This window comes from Cyanistes caeruleus, chromosome 1, assembly GCF_971803275.1.
Source record: "Cyanistes caeruleus chromosome 1, bCyaCae1.hap1.1, whole genome shotgun sequence".
Taxonomy (NCBI): Eukaryota; Metazoa; Chordata; class Aves; order Passeriformes; family Paridae; genus Cyanistes; species Cyanistes caeruleus.
Window position 1 is genome coordinate 84493596 of NC_141701.1, and position 16720 is coordinate 84510315.

The following is a 16720-nucleotide window of genomic DNA, read 5'->3' on the forward strand; positions in this document are numbered from 1 at the left end:
ATGAAATATTATTTTATTTTGTCATGAAGGGAGAAGTATTTTTGACACTTAAGAGGTATCTGAAAAGCTGAATTTTTAACTGCTTTTAAGCTTTCTTTAACAGTGCCATTTGGAATAAAGAATTGCAGTCTGGAAAGTAATCCTCAGTGATAATAAATGCTGAAAACACAACTTTTCTCTGGTTGAAAAGGCAGAGCTTCTGACAGGCCCCATAAACCTAGGGCCGTTTTGCCTTATGCATTAGTAGGAGATACAAGAGAGTCAGGCAAGGTCATCATTTGCAAAGTTTTGGGTTAATTTTAGCTCCTAGGCAATACAGAAGTTCTGTCAATATTTGAGAGAGTTCACTCTGTTAAGCTGTATTTTGCAGTCTTGCTGGCCAGGAAGGCGAACTGAGGAGAGTCTGTTGTTAACAGAGCTTTGCCAAACTAGCTTATTGCTTTATTCAATGTCTATCTAGCCACCCATTGAAAGTCTGCCAAATCATAAAGCAGATAGGTGGTGAAGATCTGGTTGCTCTTTTTAGGGTTTGTGGGGTTTTTTCTTTTTTTTTTTTTTTTTTTTTTTGTGATGATGTTTTTATCACTACTGTGAAAAGCATCTTTCAATGTGTTTTGGAATCATCAGGGAAGCAAGGATGAAAGTTTTCTTAAAAGCTTCAGAAGTAAATATATATATATATATATTATAGTTGTCATGTTAGAATTTTAAATGTTTCAATGCATATTTCAAATTAATGCCTTTATATGTAAAAGTGAGTAAGAATGGTGCTAGTTCTTTGGAAGTGACTGCATACCCTGCATGGATGTTATTCATAGCTCTCTATTCCCCTGGTACACATAAAGCAAAATGAATTGGCTATCTTTTTACATCTCCCTTTGAATGTTCTCTAGTGACTCTGCAAGTTGCCCCTTTTTGTCTTTCTATTAAATAGCATTTAAAGCTTCTGGCACAGCTGGGCTTCAGTATGTAAGAAAGCTTTTAGGGTATTACAGTGTCATTAGCTATTGAAGCTACAATACTTGAAACATCGAAACCCATCCTGACTTCTCTGCATATGGCATGTGCTTAAAAGTTTGGGTACATATGTATATTGTTGAAGCTATCCCTGAACAAAATCATGCTGACAATGAATAAAGAGTCAATGCTGCTTTTTTTAAAGCTTCTTTTCTAATCTCTGTAATTTGAAACTGAAGACTTAGAACAGTGGGTCAGAGATTGTTCTGCAAGATAAATCCCTTGCATCACATAACCCTGACAACTCCCCAGTTCCATCAAATTAATAACAAATGGATGAGAAGATAAGCAAAACTAATGGGGAGGTTACATTTTTGTGACAAAGGTTTATGGCCATACTGAATCTCATGTACTGTGATATCCCTCCTCCTTTTCCTCCTCCGCTTTGGTATTTTTTTACTATCAGATCTGAGCATTCCTCTATCTGAAGCTCTTCTGTGGAGGAGATTTGATGAATAGCAAGCTGAACTGCATGTCTCCAGAAAGCTGCTGTGAATAATTCTCTACTTTTCTAGTAGAAATCACTGATTTTTACAAGACCAGGCCTCATTCTTGCACACTGTACATCCACTTTCTGCTCCTTGGATGCTGCTACATGTTTGAAGGTTGAAACACACGCTTCTGTAATCCCATCTCCCTCTCTTTGTAAACTGTGCAATGATGGAGTTTGTAATGACTGAATGTCATCTAGACTGGCTCTTTTCACAAAGCAGAACCAGCTTACAGCAGGTGACTCAGGGTGATGTCTAACTAAGTTTTGAGTATCTCCAGGGGTGGGGATGCTATGGATGAAGATGCCAAAGTCTCTCTGCACAGCTTGTTTCAGTATGAGACCACCCGTGTTGTGAACTCTTTTTTTCCTAATATCTAACTGTAATTTCACATGTTCTAATTTGTGTCCATTGCTTCTTGACCTGTCTCTGGGCAACTCCCTTTTAATCCAGTCTGTTAAATTCTTTTGATTCACTACAGTAGATTGGTAATGTGCAGAAGAATAAACAATTTGCAAATTACTTCTATTGGAGATCTGGTCCAAACACGCCTTTGAATCCAATGGTCAAGACAACTGTACAAGATGTAGGAGACTGTTTTATTAAAATGGAGAATGGGTATTCCAGTTGAAGGATTGTGGCATCAACATTTTGAAAAGAATAGGGAGCTGGTAGTTCTTCTACAGCTCTTAGCTGGTCACATATAAACCAGCAGGCTGCTTTGGAGGCAAAGGTGAACATGATGACCTTGAGAGTTCAATTTACAGCTGCACCTGCAGTTTGCCAGGGAGGAATTGCTTGCTAAAGAAACTGAATAATAAATCCAGCTATCAACCTCTACTTATAGGGGGCCAGATAAATATGAAACTTTACCTACTTTTGGAGTATTTCTCCATGCTTATTCTCTGGTTTGGGTTGATTTTATTTTTTCTCTTTTCCACCCAACAAAAAAGCAAGTAGCAGTTTTTTCTCCTAAGAGGGAAAAATTAATAAAGCCAAGTTATTTCTCTTTAAAGATTATTTCAGTAGGTTTGTATCAAGAACTTGAAATTAATCTGGAGGAGAGTTGTAAGGAGGACTTACCCAAGACAAGCCATGAGAAATTACTGTATGAACATACACTGTGGAATATGTTAGGGAGTCACTTGATCCTGATCATTGAGTACTTCAGCTGAACAAAGGAAGTTTTTCTAGAACTTGAAGATCATCAAGGATCATTTCAAATCCTCAAACAGCAAAAAGGTTATTTTTGTGCTGTGGTTTATGCCTCCACAGTTAAAGGTGAAGGTGAAATGCTGGCTCACTGATGCCAAAGCCAAACTTTTTACCAAGAAGTCTCTCCAGTCACACAGCCTGCGTCACACAGTGGGAGAGAGCCACAGTGAAACTCCACCATAGGACCAAAATGTAAACACTGGTAGAGAAGTAGAATAAGCACTGGTTTTATCGACTGCACTTCTTATTCCTTTGCATCACAAATAACTTGAAAATCCACGTTACCCAAGCTGTCTTGCTGCAGCAATATTGTGAATGTTTTAGGGTAACATAAATTTTAGAAAACAGTGTTGACTTCTGCTTCCACTTATAGAATCTTTTCCTTGCTTATTCTCCACTTGTAATCATGTTGTCCAAATACTCTTATTTTATGCAGATCACTTTATTTTTTTCTGTCTTGATAATGAGAGAACAGGGAAATAAATAGGAAAGAAAATCTACAAAAGGCACGTTCATTTAATCTGGAATTTCAGTTACTTGTTTTTTAGTCTGTTTCTGTTTAGTTAAGAAATTGAATGGGGCTTTAAGATATCAAGAGTATTGCTTAGTAATAAGCAGTTCAGGACTATTGAATCGGACTATCTTTTTCTGTATATCAAAGTCTGTAATTATTCTATTTCTATTGGGTGAGAGGACAAGCATTCATTGAGTTAAGAGGTTGGGGGAGGAAGAGGAATTCTCACATTCTCTTAGAAGCTTACCTGTCATTTTCTTTCCCATCCTCTTAACACAGCTCATGTCCCCCAGATCCTTTATATTTCCTAAAATCCTTAAGATTTTTTTTCAGTATGTAAGGACTTTACTTGGCCCAGTCTGTATTAGATTTAGCAACTGGACTCTTATGCTTTACATTCCTGTTCCTAGGATTGAGCAGCTTGTTTACTGAGATGATGTAAGTGATCCCAGTGGTTTTTATTGGCAGTGGAAGACACACTGAATATTCAAAGCAAACAGAATTGATTTTAAAGAATTCAAAAAAGTAACCACTGTGAAACTTGTGAGACTTGAAACATTTCTGAGTGGTTTTTCTGCTTTGTGATTTGCTTTTCTGGTGTAAACCTTTTTTAATGGCCTGATGCATATATCTTCTTTGCTAAACCTAAAGAATCTACCATAGTTTTTTTTCAAAAGAGAAAAATTGATTTTATAGTTATGTTAGTCACCTCTCCTTTTACAGTTAAAGAATAATAATTTAAATTTACATTATGCTGTTTCCTCCTGGGGCTTCACATAGGCTTCCCTCTAATAACACCAGCCTTCCAGAAATCCCATCATCTGAAACTGTGAAGACTATAAAGAAGAGATTAAATTTCAAATCATTATTGATATTCCTTACATAGAACATTGAAGCATGTTCTGATAGCATATGCTTTTTTTTTGATTGAAAACTAATAATTAATATGATCACTGTTTGTGGGATTCTTCTGAATGACAAAGCGGAGATGAAGAGTCCCACAAAGCCAAAACTATGTGTGCACTAAATTGATAGCTTTCAGAGTATCACCATTGCTCACTACAACACATTGGTCAAAAGCAAATATTATGGAGTCCACAGTCTTGTATAGAGTTTTTATAGATGTGATAGGAATGTGGTCTTGTGGAGGGTAAGACCCATATGTTTTCATTTAGATAATTTCTGGTAAGCTTTTAAATCTTGTTGAAGACCTTGCTAAGCTTGGTTTTGAATGATCAGTTGGGAAACATTTAAAGCATTGCTCTATTAAAATAGTATCTGTTGTAGAGATTGAATTTGGCAATTATAAAGAGAAATAAATGTGAGGGGGGAATGCAAGAGTTCAAAAAGGTAGAAATCAGTTTGTAAAACTCATTCTGATTGTAGCCACATGAAAGAAGAGAGATAATGTGGTAGTGTATTCACATTGCGTCCTGTGCTTGCAGAAATGTCATGACTAATGAAGCTATGCTTTTTTTTTTCATGAAAAATTTATCATCCTATGGTAAGCCTTGCTGTGGAAATTTTTTCTTGACTAAGAATGTATTTGAGATGTACTATGTTAGAGATGAATCCAGCAAAGAAGATACTCAGTATGTAAAATTTCCATGTACATAAGGAGTCCGTTTGCTTTTTAGTATTCTTTGAGGAAATTTCGCAGGCTGTTCAGAACCTGATAACCTGGAACTTGAACTTTTGTCAAGTGTCTTCTTATTTTTCTTTGTCCTCTTGTAATGACACACTTATCACTACCCACTAAATGGAATAAATAGATATATCTGAAAATATATTTCTATAGTCTTTCCAGAGATCAATAATGACAACTACAAAAGCATGGTATCCCCATTGTAATGGGAAGAATGGGAAGTGAGTGCCAAGGTCACTTAGACTTGTATGTTCCAAAAAGACAATTTCTGTTTTGTTGATATGTCATGATTTCACTTGGCACAAAATCTGTCCAAAGAGGCCAAAGTATTGGATCCATTGCTTCAATACACTTTGAGAAAACTTTGATTTTAAGTTTCTGCCAGGTAAAGAAGTTTCTTTTCCTTAGTCTAGTCCTTACACGAATTCCATGCTTCCTTCAAAACAAGTTCTAGTTACAGGTCTTGCTTTGGGCAGTTTTGTAAGAGTAAGTAAGAGATAGTTTTGGATGTTTGGGGCAAGAATGGAGCATCTGTCTTATGTGGCTCACTTAAAAATGAGTGTGTGTGAATAGTTTCTCTAAAACATGATCAAGAGCATCTCTGCTATGTTTCCTGCTCTGACTCACCACTGTCTTAATTGGTGTAGAGGAAGACAATCTTCCTAATTCAGGTATTTAAGAAAGTTGTCATAAATTAGGCAGTTTGAAAACTCTCATCTGTAAGTATTAGCTAAGCTCTTTTTTCCCACTGGATAATTGTTTTATCTTTCATAAAGTATGACTTGGTTTTAGCCTTTATGCAACTGCCATTACAATAATATCCATAGTTTTTACTCTTTCAGGTAGTCCCACTTAGCTCAGTGAAGATTATTTGTAAGAATAATGTCTATTGAACTTGGTTCTGTATTTGGTTTCTATAACTCAGTCCTTTTTTGTGTGTTATGCATGGATGTTTTTTTTTTTTCTCTTGAACATCCCTCTTAATGAAACCACTACTTTTTTTTTGCTTTTTTAATTTTTTTATTATTTTTTTTTTTTAGCTTCAGTCTTTCTGCTAGTCTTGCACTAGGAAAGGGGAATTACGTTGTAAGGGATAAGTTATCACCTTTTCCTGCTCTTTCCTGATTTATTTATAACTACTTAATTAATCTAGTATTTCATAAAACCTTTTTCATAAGTCTTTCATAAAACCAAATTTTTAACTTTGAATTAGAATCAAATTAAAATTTGGGTTCCTTTTAATCTGTATTTGCAATGTTACTGCTGCTAGCTTCCAGAGGGTCTCTTAACAGTCCAGAATTTTTGGTGTGGGATCTTTTAATGGATAAAACCATTTTTCAAATTTTCCTGAATGACATTTTTTTCTAACCTGCACTCCAAAATGAAATGTATTTAGTGGTCTGAGTCCTGACCCTGGTGAACAGCAGTCTGCATTACAAAACAGACACAGAACTGGTGGTTTCTGCTTGGGGACACTCAGACCCAGTCAGCGTGGGGGCACAATTACCTCACACCCCAGGGAGCGCTTTCTGAAGGTGAAGACTGAGGTCATTCATCAGGCAATAGGGAAAACCATCTCTTGTGAAACTGGTCTCTACACCAGCCAGAGAGAACATTTCCCAGTGCTGTGGCCTCATGCTTCTCCCTGGTTAAGAGGTTTTATAATCTGGGATCTCCTAGACTGCCTCAGTTACATGTGCCATTTACTTTGTAGTAGAATATGGAAGCAGTGATTTGCATTTCAGGGTGGTGATTTTAGCAGGTAATTTTTGGAAACAGTACCTTAATTAAGGTAAATTCCTGATTCTGCTACAGTTATTACGTATTTTGCCTTTTGTTGGAGAGCTAGAGCAATTAATACAGCAATTTATGTTCGTTAGTACATTACTGACTGTAACATCTACTCATTAAGATGCTTTCCTGAGAGTTACGTTGACACTGAAGTTGAGGGACTTTAAGTGGCTGTCATCTTTGTGCCAAATGGATTAAAACAAAAAATGCACAGCCCTTCTTGGTAGATCAGTGCTCAGTTTCAGTTGGGTCATACTAGGTTAATAGGACAAAATATCAGGTTTCTTTTTATGGCTTTTTTTCTCTTTTGATTTAAAAAAAGAAAAAGCAAGGTTTGGTTTTGTTCATATCTTTACCTACTACTCAAAACTGTGTGTGAACCTTTTTATTTTGGAGCACAGTAACACAATTTAGATAACCTCATACCTGTATTAAATTAACCATAAGTGAAAATTCAAATTAATCAAATTATTTTTTTTCCATCTGCTGTGTAAATAAGCCTTAAACCTCCAGTGGTTACTTAATAGGGGAAGTGGCTTAACAGGAGGATTGAATACAGGGCTATCAGTCTGAATTAGCCAGAGGGGACATAGGTAGAATAATTATTTGGGTCAGGGCCATGAAGGAGGCTGCTCTAAAAGCCCATTCCCCTTTACTTTTTATAACATTGGAAGTAGAAACAGGGAAGTTTTTTTCAAAAGCTGGCATAAGCAAAATCTCTGGGTTGGAGAGAGGATGTAGAAGGAAGGAGGAACATGCTTCTGGGATGGGCAGTGGTGGGAAAAAAAATGCTTGAGAGTCCAGGAACTTTGTTGGAACCTCCAAAAAAACAGCCTGTACTGGCACCAAAAAGGTGAGCTCCCTTCTGAGCTCACGTTAATTAATGTTTTAAACATTAATGTTTTCTCCTGTCTGCAGATTGGGATGGTCACAATACACCTCTTACCTTCAGCTTACTTTTTCCAGGTTGTTTTTTGGGGATTTTTGTTGGTTTTTTTTTTATTTTGGTTTGGTGTGGCTTTTTTTGTTCTGTAACTGCAAAGAAAAGAATGAATGTATTTTTGAAACACTCTGAAAGCTTTGACTTGAGCACTGGTGGTGGCACAGGCCACAAAGACAAGCTCATCGTGAAGATAATTGCAAATATTGGAGTGAGGAGAGAAAAAGGAATCTTGGCCCACCAGTGGGCTTGAGTTTATTGTCATACTTCGAGGAATATGTCAGCTGGAGATGTCAGGGGGTTTTTTGCATACCTCCACCCTTTGCCATCACATTTCATGATCTCTCTAAGCTCTGTGCAAAAGCCACAGCTCTGGTACACCTTGGTCAGGCGGTGTTGGGAATCTCATTTGATAGCAGGTATTTCTACTCTTCTCTGAACTTTGATGTCTATTTAAATTGCAAAACCTTGGACCTTGTTTAAAGTTTTGGGGGGGAAGGGCAAGGTTTATGCATGTTGGTGCTGTCATGCTCTCTGTCCTATTAATTTTTTAAAATATATTGTGGACTATTATAACCAAATTCAAGTGTGCCAAAGATTAAGCCCAAGTGAGTGCTGTGGAAATTGGCAGCCATGGAGATGAGAGAGTGCCTGATAATGTTCCCACCGTGGGGAGGCTTACCCCTTACTTCACGTGGGAAAATAATCCCAGGGAACACCAGTCATTTGGTTTGGCTATTTATGGAGCTACTTATTTATTCTTAGAAATCCTTTGAGGGTACTTTTGTAAACTGAGGATCTACTTTGTACAAAAGTGTCTAGATGGTCTGTGGCAAGTGATGTATTGCTTTGGTTGGCTGTACATGATTTTGGCGTGTTCTGGTGCCCTAGTAAAATTGATGGGTTTTTCTTTCTTTCTCTCCCCAAGATTTCTTTTGACCTAGCAGAATATACTGCTGACGTTGACGGGGTTGGCACTTTACGGCTCCTAGATGCTATTAAGACCTGTGGCCTTATCAACTCTGTGAAGTTTTACCAAGCCTCCACCAGTGAACTTTTTGGAAAAGTGCAAGAAATCCCGCAAAAAGAGACCACCCCTTTTTACCCAAGATCGCCTTACGGTGAGGAGCACCGATGGTGTGTGTGTGTAGTGTCTGTCTGTCTGTTCTCCCTGCTCATGTCTCAGGGCTGAAGTCATTTGGGTGTGAGATTAGAATGGTGATAGAGCTGAAATGACTAGACATGTCAAGAGGCATACCTTTATGAATTACTATATAAAAAGTATTTGCTGCCATTGCCTGGGGGTTGGAAATTAGCATCTCACTTCACAAGACCTTGTTCATTCAGCTCAGAGGTGAACAGCTCTTGAAGAAAGGGGGGTAGGGTGACTCTTCCTTCACAAAGGGCTGTGAGGTGCCGCAGAAGTGATAAGGTTTCATATTTTTTCTTGCCTAAATGAAAGACTCCCAAGAGCTCACTTCTTCCTTCGTGAACTCATATGAAATTTGAAACACTTATTAAAGCAATGGGCATGAAGGATTTTGGTGATAAAGTTTCAAATCAATTTGAGTGTTAAGGCACCAGATTTTCACTTTTATTCCTCCAAAGTAATTTTGGTTTTGTTTTGGTTTGGGTTTTTTTTTAATTAAGAGAGGTCACTACAGTGGCATATTTCACACGCTCTGACGGTGTCAATAATATTGTAAAAGAAAAAATGCTGTGCTTGAGTTTGTATAAGAAAACAAGTAAGAAAGTGCCCTGATGTTTCCTGGCCAGTTCAGAGGCTGCTCAGAATATGAGTATTTTCCCATTCAGCTGCTGTTTATTGGGCTGATTTTTTTTCTTTCTTAATATATACAATTTAGCACATATAGGGAGCTAATCAAAGGCTAAAGCACTCTGCTGTTGAAATGTGGACTTCACCCTGCATGTGACAGAGACCTGTGTGTGTGTGTCTGAGCTCTTTATGAGCCAAGCATTTATACAATAACGCTTCAAAATTGTTTTTACAGGGGCAGCAAAACTGTATGCCTACTGGATTGTGGTGAACTTCAGAGAAGCCTACAATCTCTTTGCTGTGAACGGCATCCTCTTCAATCATGAGAGCCCCAGAAGAGGTTAGAAAACCCATGTAAAACTGTTTCCAGCTTTGCCTATATCTGATTGGAAAAATGGAAGGATGCATCCACAGGTTTCATTTAAACTTGCCAGAATTCTGTAGGGAAGGTGTCATGACTTGCAGCCTACTCATGGCATTTGATGCAGCCCTCCTGGCAGTCTCAGAGCCTCAGAGCTCAAGAACAGCAGGTTTCCCTTTTGAGCATCATGATCCATTTTGTAGCTCACAAACACCAAAGTGAAGTTTGTGTATCTAATTTTGAGTCCCTCTTGATAATAAGTAAAGGCAAAAATGTTAATATGACACATTAAAAAAAGCAGGTTTTCTAAACATTTATTTGGGCAACTACATAACAGATGCAATTTCAGGTGTGACATACTTGAGATTTTAATTTGTGTATAAATGTTAAATTGAGAGGCAGAAATAATAGATGCTCCAAGTTCATAAGACTAATTAGTACAGCCTGGTATATTTTGAAAAACTTTTGAATTATGGCCCATTTGAATTATACCATTTTACAAGATAGCTTTTAACACATGGCTTTAAAATGCCTTTCAGTTTAATCCTTAATAGCAATGCAGCTTAAATTCCACTTAATCATCCCTTTTCCGCTTGCTGTACTTTATGAACAATTAATGCTGGTATTTAGTTTGAGTAAGACTCCATGGTTGATTAGAAGTCTCTTTTACAATGACAGTTTTCCTCTGCCCTTTAAGTACTGTGACTGTAGAAAACACTCTAAAATTAAACTTTAAATTAACACAGAAAACTGGATTCTCAGTGCAGAAGCCTTTTATTGTGGTCTGTTTCTAAATGAAAAATTAATTCAAGTTTTACAGGAATGTAATTATATAAATTATAGCCTGGCACAAAATATAAGAATTTTAATCATACTTAAATGATACTTATATAAAACAGACCATAATTTCAACTTTGCTTGAAAGGGGAAAAAAAAAAGAAAAAAAAAAAGAGAAAAAAGGAATCCATATGAATAGGATTTAAATATTAATTTCAGTCTTTGGGAGTCACAGCTGTGAAACCTCATCATACAGTGGGTAGGCAGCATTTACAGTAATTGGTGGTAGAAGTTGGTACGTCACTTCATTGGAGCAAATGAAGCACAAGTTCAGAATTAAAGGAGAATCATATTCACTAGATTATTTCATTTAGAAGCCCTAATACTTTACTTTGTATTAAAGAGTTTACTGAGGTGTGTTCACAGAGTGCTGTAAAATAATGTTCAAGTTGCTCTGAGTTATCACTATGCAATCAAAACATTCTGACCATTGCAAGAAGTGTGGGAATATGCAAAAAAAAAAAAAAAAATTAGCTTGGCATGATTTCTAATAACTCTAAGGAGCTACAAGATGAGATGGAAATTTTATAAGCACATATAGTGTTCCTGATGCCCTTCTATAGACTTGTGCCATTTTGAAGAAGGAAAACTTCATTACTCGTTGCTATTTTGATCCCTCTGATGTTTGTTCCTGCTTTAACACTGCTGCAATAGGGTTTTCAATCTGAGGCCTCTTTTAAACACACTAAATGTCCCCAAAGTCTGCACTTTGAAGTCTCAGGCTGTACTTTTCACTGTGTGTGTGTGCTGGGTGGAGTTTTAGGCTCTTTATGTCATGAACAGGAATCTTGTCCTAGAAATGGTTTCAGTTGTCTCTTTTTGCTTTAGCAGGAGTAGTTGCCATGAAAGCAACTCTAACCACAGACCAGTGTTACTTGCATAGTGTTTTTGTGGGAAAAGGCTTGGAAAACTATACAGATAAGAAAATGAAATAACAGTAGTCTTGAGATTGCTTCTTAATAGCCATTCATCACTTTCCCAATATTTTTGAAGATTGCAAAGACACTTTAGGAGGAAAAGATGATTTAAGTGGAATTCCTAACTCCTGTGCAAAGCTGGTAATATCCATGGGAGTTTTAAAATGTTTTATGGTTTAGCCTTATTTTATATTGATTTCAAAGACTGGGAATACCTAAATAAATCAATACATATTTTCTTCCAATACTATATACCGCTATTTTAGTTGGGTTAGAGTTATAATGAATTCATCAAATACAATATGCCATCGATGGTGATATTATTTGCATCTTATCCACACAAAACCTTATGCCCAGGAATCAGAGAAGAGCTGAAGGTTGCAGCAATAGTGCCACTTGCTGAGATGCAGAATTGATCATTCCTGGTGGACAGTGCATATCTGAATTTTAAATCATCCTTTTGAAAATTTCTGTGAAGTTTCTTACACAGAATGTATTTATGGGAAAAAACTGTGGAGACAAACTCTAGTATTCCTTGTATCCAGGGATCCATGAAATATGCTACACTGGAAGGCAATGGTAAAGATGAACAGAATGCATTTTTCATACCTTGGAGCCTGCATTGTGGGCAGTCATCAAATATAGAAATATTTGTATTTGAAGTACGGGTATCATGTTGAAAGATGGTGAATTGCAGTTGTCTGCCAAGTTGGTCACTGATGTTGAATTGAAGAAACAATTGTAAAGAGTTTTCCTTCATGATCTGTATTGTAATGATGTGTTTGGGGCTGCTCAAAAAATCTCTCACAAAGGTATTAGCAAAAATGGTTTGATATGAATTTATAAAAATGTGACTTAACAAAGTTTGATAGCAAGGTTCACTCTATTACTTACTACATGGATGAAACATACAAAGGAATACTGAATTAGAATCAATTTGGAATGATTTGCACAGAGACTAGAAGGGCTAAACTGTAAGGGAGACTCACTGAGTCATGAAGTTGCTGAACTCCTGATGCAGCTTAGATGCAGCTAGTTCCAGTTTTATTCTCAGACCTTTATGATGATTTATGTCTAAAAATATTAATTCTTTCATTCATTCATTAGTATTAATTTAGCATGCTATCAGCAACTTACTAAGCATCTGTTGTGAATAGGGGGTCTCTCCACTGGGATACCTCAGTCTCAGGTAAGGAATCTCAAACCCTGAGATGAGTCCCAGATCAAGGGGAAAGGTACTGAAAAGCAGTCCACTTGCAATTTAAGTAAAACTGAAACTGCATTTATAAAAAGTTTTTAGTAGAAAAGTCTTTCTGTCTCAAGTGACAACTTTGAGAGGTGTCCTAACTTAAGGTGGGGATCACTGCCACACAGGCATGCTGCCTTGCAGAGAGAGCTCAAAGGCTCATTTAGGCTGTCATATAAAAGTGGTTGGTTTGTAGATGAATTAGAAGTAATGGAAAAGGTATGCATGAGACCCTTTGGACCCTCATCTGTCTTTGTTTTTCACTAATTGAGTCTTGGAAAAACCACCCACTATTCATGTGTTCCAAGCATCAATACACCCTTGCTAAGTCTGCCCCTTTTGAGGATTTTCTGGAGGAGTTCTTGGCCCAGCTACAGCTCAGGTGTCTACATCCTTCAGGGCCTGTACCAAAATATTGCTACTTTGGATAAGGGGGCCAAGTGCATCTGCCACAATCCCTCTTTATATCATGTTCTTATTTTGTAGTGCTGGGGCAGCAGTGCACAAACCTAGTGAAAATGAGAGCTGTCTAATCTCAAGAGATGCTTCCCTATAAAAGGAATTCGGGAATCTACACCTTTTCCTTCAGAATGCCAATTCTTTTTCTGAGCCTTTCCAGCTTAAACTCAGAAAGGAGCACCAGTAGTTAATCTCATGTAGCCTGTATAATAATAGGGAAGTCTGCACAGAGTTCATAAGGGTAAAGAGTGCTTAATTCTAATATGAAAGGTTTCATATTTCTCAAAATTACAAAGGCTTGAGAGAAGTGCTGGATTTGGGAACATTTGGTTTTCTACTTTTATCTTGATCTCTAAGAGAAAGACAGTAACAGGAGTACTTCTAAGATGTGACGCCATAGTGTAAAGCTGAGCACTTAAGTTGGCTGTGTGGGCTTCCTTTTAAGTATGATGTTTCATGTTCTGACAATCAGAGTGACTTTACGAGAACACCAGTGATAAATTCTAGGTTGGCTGAACCCACTGCCTGAGCCTTATATCTTAATTTGGAAATAGCACAGCATTATTAAATTCCACACGTACTTGGGTCTATACTCAAGAGATACATGTGTATGTAACAGCAGAAAATATTATCTAAAATTTAATATGAAGTAAAATTAGTGGCTATGTTAGACTAATCTTAATAAAATATACATCTACTTTGAGCCTTTCTGTAGTACTTTCCTTTCTATTATTTTCTTTTTATTATACATACTGCCTCTTACTTGATTTTCCTTTCATTTCCCTTAGTCACTTTTACAGTTTTGTAAGATGAAATAGTCACTTTTTGACCAGTACATATTTTTCAGCTCACATAAATCAACACAGCTGCACTGAAGTGAGTAGGGTCGTGTTGATTTATGCCAGCTGAGGGTCTGGCATAGTACTTCCAGTAATAGTCTGGTAATGTAAGATAAGCATGACTTGCTTCCTTTGGGGAAAAGATCTGTATTAGCAGTATACTTTGCTAAAGCTAATTTCTTCAGTTACTTTTGTCCATTTTATCCAGGTATAGCACAAGAGTTTCCTGATTTATGGTCATGCCAAAGTGAATGGGATCTTCCATTTCTGAAGCTTATTTATTGTCTAAGTTTGACATGAGCTGAAAAGCAATGTGCTCTATAGCAGCTACAGGCAGTCTCTGTATTCAAAAATGAGCAAACAAAAAACTTTTCCAGAACAGTGTTTGTTTTTTTTCCCCTCCCCCTCAGAACAATATTATGGGATACCGAATGGAGGAGGTGGTGGCAATCAAGTTGATGGTGGTAGTTGAACATGTCTCCCAGTGTTACCAGTGTGGAATTGTTTGCCCTATAGCAATATTGGAAAAGACATTTCTGTTCAGTGAGATGATAGTTTTGACAGTGGAAGAGTGAGGCAATTAGCAAGTCTAGTTTTCAGGAAAGCTGGGGCTTGATCCAAACCTTTTTTACTTCACTGGAAAGATTCCTGTTCTTTTGTTGGGCTCTGGATCTCACTAATACCTCCTTTTCTGAGTGGGAAAGCAAACTGCTTGTTGACAGTGTGATTTGTTTCATCCCAGACAAGCTCTTACTGTTGTCTGTCTTCAGTTCTGTGTAAGAAGTTGTCTCAGGTTTACAAGATGTGCCTTTGGATGTCTGCGATAACTTTCTGATCTGGTTAACCACTTCATTGCTTGCCTCATCTGATCTTAATCTGCCAAGATGTACAAACATGTACAGCATGTTTCCTGACACAATGCAACAAAAGTTTTGTTTGGTTTTCGTTGGGTTTTTTCCCCCCTAAGTAATACTTTGCCTCCACACATGACATCATTGTGTAGATCATTCAGTAGGGAAATTTTTGTGTGTCTGATACCAACTCTGGTAAAGCAGTTGTCATCAGACCCTTGCTGTATAGCCAGAGGGAAAGGATACAACTGCTCATTTCTGTGATCTCTTTCAGCCAGGGTGGAAGTGGCTGAAATGGTATTAGATTGCAGGCTGAATGTTGTCAAAGCACACGTATTAAAATGAAAAGAAATCACATCTTAAATAGAATGGGGAGTGTTCTTCGCTTTTATTGTGCATCTGGGTCTCAGGTTTGCCAGGGAGAAGAGGGTAAGAGTTTTCCCTACTCACTGTAAATATGTCTGTGTGTCTTTTGTTTTTATGGTTTTTGTTGTTACCTTTTTTTTTTTTTTTAAATCAGCTTTTAGTCTCCTTTTTGCCTCTATTTCACAGAGAAGCCAGAAGCAGATGGTGACATCTGCTACTGACTTTCACAAGAAATCTGTGCAATTCCTACTATAGCAGCTGCTCTTCCATATCTACTGTATAGAGATGTAGTCAACATCTGCCAGATTTCCCTTTCTCGTGTCTGTGGCTGGAGACTAATTGCTAATCTCTTAAAACACTTTCAGTGCAAGAGAAGCGTGGTCAACCTAGTACCACTGGAAATACTAAGGGCTTTTCCTGGTGCTTTTTTTTGGTAAATTGAGGCCTGTGAAAGACATAAGTGCGTAAAATTTTCAGTGCAAAGCTATGTGTCCTTCATTTAATGCAAAATTTCCAAACCCATGAGTATATCTAAATCGAAAAAGTCATCAAAGTACTGCTTTTGACTCCTGCTCCTTGCTGGATGAGAGGCATACAGGCTGGCTGGTGTCGTCAGGGACCGTGTGCCTTGCACACTGAAAACTTGATGGCAAGGTACCATGGCCAATGTAAAAGGACTTACTCAGACATTTGTGTGCTAGAGAGCAGCCAAGATCATTTCATGCTTTTTAGTTTGCGTGTTCCAACAGAGAAAGCATGCAGTGTCCTGGAGACATGCATTCTTACTGGCTTTTTCTCCCTGCTGCGAGACTGATCCTGCTAAGTGATCCATGCAGGTGTTCCCTTATCTACACACGCAGTCAGACATCACTGGGGATAAATGTGGGCATTAGGGTCTACTTGCACAAATGGATTTGCAGCAATATTGACTGTAATAATAGAAAATTGCCAGGTAATACCTTTTGTCTATTTTACCTAAGTACATGTGTTTTCCCCTTGCAAAAAAAGTGGTGTTACAAGAGAAGTAAATTCATTTAATTATGATGATGTTGAACTTGCTACTGGCCAAATAATACAGATCAGAGCACATCAAAATATGTGGAGATTTTTTTGTCTGGTTCTTATGTTGCTAATAAGCCATATTAACCTTGTATTTCTAGTGCCACTTTCCTAATGCTGGCCAACATTAAGATATGAAGGTAGTGCGACCATACCAAAATATTAGTGGGTTTCCCTTCATTAAATGGTGTTTTAAAAGCAGTACCAGACATCTGTAGTGGACATCTGAAATAAGTACTGGAGGGTGAGACCATTTCTGCATGCCCTTAGTTTTGGACATCCAGGCAATCCAGGTCAGTGCTGTAGAGCATGTACATGAAACTGAAACGGGATATAAAAAGATATTTTTCAAAAGTGACTCATTGATAAAGTAAGATACTGTGTTGAACAGTCTG

General features: G+C 37.5%; 1 protein-coding gene across 9 annotated transcripts in view; it reads left to right on the forward strand.

Annotated features, from left to right (window-relative positions):
• The window catches only part of GMDS (GDP-mannose 4,6-dehydratase), a 409807-nt gene that overhangs the window by 146443 nt on the left and 246644 nt on the right, over positions 1–16720 (forward strand). For all 9 annotated transcript variants that reach the window (XM_086900041.1, XM_086899999.1, XM_086900006.1 and 6 more), the window contains 2 exons: positions 8542–8734; positions 9626–9730. In XM_086900041.1, coding sequence (XP_086756167.1) covers positions 8542–8734; positions 9626–9730 — 298 coding nt within the window. The remainder of the gene's footprint in view (positions 1–8541; positions 8735–9625; positions 9731–16720) is intronic.